Source organism: Nymphaea colorata, chromosome 9, assembly GCF_008831285.2.
Source record: "Nymphaea colorata isolate Beijing-Zhang1983 chromosome 9, ASM883128v2, whole genome shotgun sequence".
Lineage (NCBI taxonomy): Eukaryota > Viridiplantae > Streptophyta > Magnoliopsida > Nymphaeales > Nymphaeaceae > Nymphaea > Nymphaea colorata.
In genome coordinates, this window is record NC_045146.1 from 8968387 (window position 1) to 8975865 (window position 7479).

General features: G+C 44.9%; 1 protein-coding gene across 3 annotated transcripts; it reads left to right on the forward strand.

Moving 5' to 3' along the window:
* The first annotated feature begins 798 nt into the window (after positions 1-798).
* On the forward strand, positions 799-6036 carry LOC116260390 (zinc finger CCCH domain-containing protein 53-like). 3 transcript variants are annotated; one of them, XM_050079511.1, is made up of 10 exons: positions 819-1461; positions 1797-3200; positions 3700-3810; positions 4011-4190; positions 4356-4438; positions 4615-4851; positions 4945-5110; positions 5250-5444; positions 5529-5617; positions 5787-6036. In XM_050079511.1, exons 2-9 carry the CDS (start codon positions 1876-1878, stop codon positions 5560-5562), a joined length of 2331 nt encoding a protein of 776 aa, XP_049935468.1. In that variant the 5' UTR covers positions 819-1461; positions 1797-1875; the 3' UTR covers positions 5563-5617; positions 5787-6036. The 3 variants fall into 3 exon arrangements, with proteins under 3 accessions (XP_049935469.1, XP_049935468.1, XP_049935467.1); XM_050079510.1 differs by having other exon boundaries at positions 820-1461; positions 1771-3200; XM_050079512.1 differs by having other exon boundaries at positions 799-3200; positions 4954-5110.
* Positions 6037-7479: the final 1443 nt, after the last annotated feature.

Sequence of the window (7479 nt, forward strand, 5' to 3'; positions counted from 1 at the left end):
GCATCATAACGCGACAAGATCTACGAAGGGTGGGAAGAGAAAGCCGGTGGCCTGTCAAGCGGGAAGCGACAGCGTAATACCAGAGAGCCTGCGGCTCTTCTGTGCGCATAGCCACACTATTCTCTCTTTTTCTCTTTCTCTTATATGATAACTATGCTCTCTCTCTCTCTCTCTCTCATATGATATGATAGGGGGAACAGGATGGTCCACCGCAGGAAGTAAATCTGAGTTGCTTCCATGTGCCATATACGCACCAGCCATGGACCGTATTGAGTCACCCATGTGACATAAGTCATGACTCAGTGCCCTTTCCCCTGCTATTACATATGCATACTGTAGACAGACTTAACATAAAGAAAAGAAAAGAAAACAAGCGGCAGCTGCCACTACCAGGATTGGCTCGAGATGGTAACTCATAAATCAGAAGAAGCCGGCAGCTGTGTCTTGGGAGAGCACCGGTATATATTGATTCGTTCCCACCGCTAGCTGCTTTTAAGTTTTATCCGTCGTCATCTGCTTTACTCTTGGCTGCTTCCACGGTAAATGGTGAACAGAAAATGGTAATAACTGGTACCATACATTTTCTACAAGGCCAAATGCAAAATGGGTGCACGTAAAAGTGACATATTGAGATTTTCACTTCCATATTCACCGCTTCGCTCTGTCTCTGCGGAGAAGCTTATATATTTGTTTAACGAACAAAAAATCAAAGAAAAAAGGAAGAGACGAAAAGGAACAAGAGAGATTCCGAGATTTTTCACCTTTACCTTCACCTTTCCTTGACGGGGAGGCGCACCATCGATGTCTGATAAGCCACCCGGCCCGCGTTTCCTTTTTCCCAACCTGTTTTTTGGAGAGGGCCGGGAGAGTGGTGGACTGCGGTAGCCACAAGGAGAAAACAGAGCTAGCAAGCCCCGATTGGGTTGCTAATAATTGCAGTCCTGGTTGATCACTGGAGGTCCTTTTGAAGCAGAAACAAAGCCCAACCCCCAAAATGAAATGATGGAGTTATTTAGGCAGGGTAGGTGATGAAGGCGATGATGATGGGTGGGAGGGCATGGACTACTGACCATGCTGAAGATCCCGCAGACAGGAGAACCTAATCTAACTGCGGATCTTGTTCCGTCCTTCCAAGAGACGCCACTTTGATTGCATTGAAGTTGCTGTCTTCCGGTCTGGGAGAAAAAAATTAATCGACAAAGGCAGAAGGAGGGAGTAGCGTCGCAGAAGAGAAAAAAAAGAGCAAAATTTGCACTGAAGGTGGTAGTTACTCGACACTTGTATAAACGATTGAGGAAAGGGAAGGGGAAAAACACGAAGTCCAAGCGCTCGCTCCACAAAGAGAGAGAGAGAGAGAGTAATGGAGGTGTTGAGTGAGTGGATCTACAGTAGGAGAGTGACAGAGCTTCCTCAGGGGGTGTGGAGTGAAAAGTACTGTAGCCCCCTTCATCAGCTTTCATGGTAAGAAGGCATCCAGAGCTAGCAGTACTGCTCCTGTCCCTGCTTTTGAATTTAATTTAATTCGGGTATCTTATTATTTTTCCATCGCACTCGTTGCCGTCTTCTTCTGTGCTTTTTTCCTCCTTTTTTGATATTATAATTAGCAGTACTATTTCTCAAAACTTTGTCTCCATTCCTCAGTCCCAGTTCCTCTTCCCCCTCCCCCCAAAACTTCTCTCTTTCTGTGTCACTTTCTTTTGCGACTTTTTTTTCTCATGCCTTTTCCTCCTTTCATCCTTTTTTTTCTTTGCCTACCCTCTTGTTTAACAGCTAGCCAGTCTCTTTCTATTGCCCAGAAGACACACTCTCTTTCTTTTGGTCGTTAAGTGTTCAAGTTAGCTAGAGATCGAGAGGAGGTGGAGGTGGAGGGGAGCCATGGACGCCTACGAAGCTACGCGAATCGTGTTCACGAGGATCCAATGCTTGGATCCTGAAAATGCACCCAAAATCATGGGGCTTCTGTTGATTCAGGACCACGGCGAGAAAGAAATGATTCGTCTGGCCTTCGGACCGGAGTCTCTCGTCCAATCCACGGTTTTAAAGGCCAAAAGGGAGCTTGGGTTGCTCGGATCGCCAACCTCAACAACGAGAAGCCCTCCTCCCTACTTTTCCAGACAAAATTCTGGTATCCGCTTCTCCCCCTCGTCACCATTATCATCCGCTTCCTCCACCTCCTCGTCCTCCTCATCGTCGTCGTCGTCGTCGTCATCTTCTTCTGCTCCTGCTTCTGCTGCTGCTCCAGCTTCCTGGACATCTGCGGTTCTTCATCATCATCAGCCTTTCTTCAGGGCCAATGTTGCTGATGATGCACAACATCGTGATGAGACGGTAAGCGCTCCTGCAAATTCCTTCAACATCGGTGGCAGCTTAGACCACCCATGTGCTTCTCCTTCACTTCATCTTCAAGACAGCGGTAGCCGCAATGGTTTCTATGGAGGCGACATGGTGGACGATTTTCAGTTAATCCAGGATCAGCTTTCTTTCCTCAATGACCACACATTGCCCCCTTCATCTTCCGCCACCGCCACAGCTTCCTCCTCTTCCTCGCTGTCATCGTCATCTTCTTTGCCGGCGTCTTCTGCTTGTGCAAATCCTAATCCCAATTCTCTGTGCGTAAGTCCCAGGGATGACTACAGCACCAGCGGTATCTACGGTGACATCCTCGATTGCATGAACAACAGTAACGATGAAAGAGTCTTCTTCCCTTACGCAAGCTGGGCAGCGGCTAATAGCACCAACAATACTATTGCTGCTCCTGGCGTGGATCATCATCATAGGAGGAGCTGTTCTTTGGCGGATCTATGCTTATCACCAATATCAGAAATGGGATCTAGTTTTCCTTGGAAGCCGTGTATGTACTATGCAAGGGGATACTGTAAAAATGGGAGCAATTGCAGGTTCTTGCATGGGTTCCTAGATAATGGAATGGCCGGCTGTGTCAGTCCTACCGCTGCCGGTAGCAACCGAGCAGAGATGACTATAGTTGATCCAACAAGCGCCATGGCCGGAGGAGGAGGAGGAGGAGGAAAGATATCAGAGCAGGCGCCGGAACAGTGTGCATCGGATCTGTTGAGACCCAAAACTCAAAGGTCGGTTAGTCTGTCCCAGCAGCTTGTGCCACCTCCTCTTACATACGGAAAATGCAGCACGACCCACCCCTTCCCCATTGATGGCTATCATCTACCTGCTGATAACCTAAGGTATCATCTCACACCTCACCACCTCCTCTCCCTTAGCCGCTTGCTGGCAGGCTAACAAATGTTTCTACATTTTCTTCTCTTTCCTTTTCTCTTTCTTTTCTTTGCTCACTGTTACTTTCAATCAGCGAGCGAAAAGAAGAAGGTTGCGCTAGCTGCCATAGGAAAGAGAAAAAGTGGAATTGCTTTCACTGCATTTTCTGGACAACGTAACTTGTTGGGGACTACTTAGAGCTCTATTCCTTGTTGGGACTTCTTGGATCTCTATATGTTCCAGGCTTTTAGTTTGCTTAATGGCTGATAAACGAACGGAACAAGGAATCTGTTTCCTTTTTATTTCTTCTTCTTTTCATTCCTTCCCCTCCATCCAATCTGGTTGGTGGATTCGTAATCATCTCTTGCTCTCTCGCCGATCCAGCCCAACAAGTACTTGCTTTCTCCACATTTAAACAAAGTAAACATCCATTTCTTGGGTGATCAGGATGCCAAAAATTTTTTGCAGATCCAGCAGGATGGAGAGGAACGATTTCGGCAATCCCGGTTCGAGGCAAATCTATCTTACTTTTCCGGCGGATAGCACTTTCAGAGAAGAAGATGTGTCCAATTACTTCAGGTAGTCCACAATCCATATATGATCTAATGATTTTTCATATGGGATGCTTGAGTTCATGAGGGATCCATGATCCTGCTTATGTTCAATCCCGGAATTAGTTGAAATATACTTTTGACACTTTTCTGTTTAAGATTACTGACGATCCGTTGCCTCCTCTTTTTCTGCTGTCTCTTTTTTCTCCTTTTTGGTTTCTTTTGAAGCATTTACGGGCCTGTACAGGACGTGAGGATCCCATACCAGCAGAAACGCATGTTTGGGTTCGTCACGTTCGTGTACCCGGAGACGGTGAAGATCATCCTGGCGAAAGGAAATCCACATTACGTGTGTGATGCTCGTGTGCTCGTGAAGCCCTACAAGGAAAAGGGCAAAATTGCAGAAAAGTACAGGACGACCCTCCTCTGAAACCCAAAAGACAAAAAAAAAAAAAAAATCTTTTTCGATTTAATTTCCTTGCTTTCATCATCCTACACATCTCGTTTGGTTCTTGATCATCATGTGGTCGTCTTTGACAGTGTTTCTCTGCTGTTATTAACTCATCGTTGCAGAAAGCACGGAGAGAGAGGAGAGTTTTCTGGGTGTCCCTCTCCCACCAGCCTCGATTCTAGGGATGCCTACGAACTGCAGCTAGGTAGGTCGATCGCTCACCCAACCATGTTCATCAGAAAATTAATGAATTGAAATAAACAAATGAAAAAAAGTTGTGTACGCCTAATCGCCTATTCGATGTCCCAAATTATTCAAATGATTTTATATTAAAATTTGGCGTACGCTGGCGTTTCATGCGTGCTTTCTTCCTTTGGTTAGGAGGAAGGATTTTTTATAACTCTCACGAAGCGTTCAGAAGAAAGCTGGAAGAACAAGCAGAGTTGCAGCAAGCCATCGAACTGGAAAGCAAAAGATTGATGGGCTTTCAGCTAGCCGATGCGAGAAAGCGACCACTGGCAGGACATGGCACGGGATTCAGCCAATGCAATCATCTCTCCTCCTCCCCCTCCTCATCATCCGACCCTCTGCGTAGTCCCGACGTCGCTCCTTCGGAAGGTTAGCTAAGCTTCGACCACCACCCTTCACTTACTCGTCCATCAGTGACGATCATAAACAAAAACTCCTCCTGTTTCTTCTTTTGCAAATTAGTTGCATCAGATTACTGTCCAATTAGTCCCGCCGCACTTCCCTCCGAAGTACAGCAGGCTGCTCGGAGCTGCCAACAGCTTCCTGCTGTTGCCTGCACCGATAAGGAATCCACTACTACCTCCGAGGGGATTACTTGTGGCAAGGAAGAAGACAGTCTCCAGGACAGGTAATTCATTAAGGACATAGCATGGGCTTAATTAATTAAGTCGTCTTCCTACGTCTAGCTAATTGTCTTTCTTTTTCCTGCCTTTTGTCCTTATGACGGCCATTTTTTTATCTCTTGCTTGATTTCCCTTGGAAAAAAGTTTGGAGCACAACCTGCCTGACAGCCCCTTTGCGTCACCAACCAAGCATGCGGCGGCCTCTGCCAACTCCATGTTCTCGCTCGATAGACTCCCCTTTAATGGATTCTCCAATAATTTGAGCTCCTCCCCCTTGTTGCCGGCGACTTCCACATTGGACGTGGCTTCCATAAGATCGTGCTTCTTCCAGATGCCCAGGTATTTGACGACTTGCAATTTTTTGTCCAATTCCTGATATTGTGGTTCCTGTTGCTCCAATATATATTCCCATGTTCATGGCAGGTTTGCTTCGGATCGCGGAGCAATCGGAATGTAAGCGACATTTTTAAGTTAATGTGAACGCCTCTGGGATCAGCTCCATAGTAGAGCAGGTACGGAAGACCACCACAAACCCCAGAATCATTCACCACTCATCCAATACTCTCGATTCTTTTTGTTAATTTTAGTTTTAGTTCAACTCTTTCTGAGCGCTTCTGTTTCTTTTCCTTTTTTTTTTTTTTTTCCTTCCTTTCAACTTTTCTTTGTCGACCATTGCTGCAGGTAACTCCCAGGCTCAACGGTCGATATTAAGAGCATAGGGAATCCAAGGAGGATCGTGAATCTCTCTTTTTCTATACAGCCACACCTACATCCGATACATAGAAATGCTTCTTACATACGAGCCGCTGATTGGACAGAAACAGCAGGCCTTTTTCTCTCTCTCTCTCTCTCTCTCTCTCTCGCGTTCTCTAAACTAAACGGGAGTGTAATAACTTAGGACCTTGTAATTGTAATTGCCCTTTTACTTTCACTTATCCTTGACATTTTTTTAGTTTCTCGAAGGAACGATAGGATAGAGGAATCCTCCTGTGTATCAAGGACATCATCATTGTCAGTTATAAAAGATGAAAACGGAGCCTCGAATGTGACAAAAACATGTGTTGGGTGGGTGAGGAGAGAGGTTAATATCATAAATCCCAGTCACCTTTACTGTACACGGACTTTCGATAAAACAAACAGTAAAAATACAAGTTCCCTCTCTCTTTCTCTCTCTTATGTTGTCATGGTGCGGTTTCCTTTTACAACTATTTTATCAATGATCACATGGGTGCTGACACAAAGTGGCCCACGAGCGCTATAAATTAATTTACACAAAGAAGCTGCAGCTTTTGGTTTTTTCCTCTTCCTCTTGTTTCATTTTATTTTATAATATTTTGTCCTTTCAATCAAATGAAATTTTTCTATGTATCCAATCGCGTACTTCAGCCATTTGCTGGAACCAGCCAGATCAGATGGCCCAGCTGTTTAATGGCGTATATATGGACCACGTATGTCTCGTCTGGGACCAACTTGAGGGAGGAATTTAGTGCGGGTGCACCGTGCACAGTAAAAGAGGGGAGGGTATTTTGAAAATTTACTAAAAAGAAATGTTCTTTATCGTTTTTTTACTTTTTTTAATTTTTAATTTTTTTTTTTAAAAAAAGATTAGTATGAATTAAAAGTATTTTAATCATTAACCATACTATACTATGTACGATTTTGGTATTTTAATCATTAATCATGTAGATGCACGAAAAATCATGCCCACAATTGTACTTACAACCAGGTTGGCCAACTTGATGGTCATGGCATTGTTCTGGCTAAAGAGGTGCTTTAAGAGCCCGGTGTATAACTTGAGCACAGGTAAGTTAGCTTCGATTTTCAGCATCACTCTGCTTTAGTTCAGCTAATAGAGAGCTATCATAATCAGGAAAGGTGCATGGAAGACAAGAGAGTCTGTCTTGGTCCTTGCTCCTATTCGATCAACTTTTTCTTGCATATATATATATATATATATATATATATATATATATATATATATATATAGAGAGAGAGAGAGAGAGAGAGAGGAATGCTTTTTTATGCTCGTCCTTCTGGGGCCGACACACGGGCAGACAAGGGTTTGACCTGTTGGGTCATTTGGAGGGAAATTTAGTAGGGAAGCGGGCGGCAGCCATGCGTTAAGCTGTGGAAGAGCATCTGAGGGGGTTTCCGCACCTCGACTGAGGGTGTTGGGGTATCCATCGCTGAGGGTGATCAGAAGCTGGCTATATATAATCTACCGTAGTAGCAGTGAGAACCAAACCAAGGGCAGCATGTGGGCGCATTGACATTTAGCAGAAATAGGCAGGCCATCACTGCCAACAAGAGGCATGAGAGGTCAAAGATCCAGCAGTAGGAGCTGACTGCAACAATAGATATAGCACTCAATGGC

Excerpts from the sequence above, each read along its gene's own strand:
- LOC116260390 (XM_050079511.1), top strand. The coding sequence starts at position 1,876 with ATGGACGCCTACGAAGCTACGCGAATCGTGTTCACGAGGATCCAATGC. Across the intron at positions 3,201-3,699 it reads CTACCTGCTGATAACCTAAG|ATCCAGCAGGATGGAGAGGA; the intron begins GTATCATCTCAC and ends AATTTTTTGCAG. Across the intron at positions 4,439-4,614 it reads TGCCTACGAACTGCAGCTAG|GAGGAAGGATTTTTTATAAC; the intron begins GTAGGTCGATCG and ends TCCTTTGGTTAG.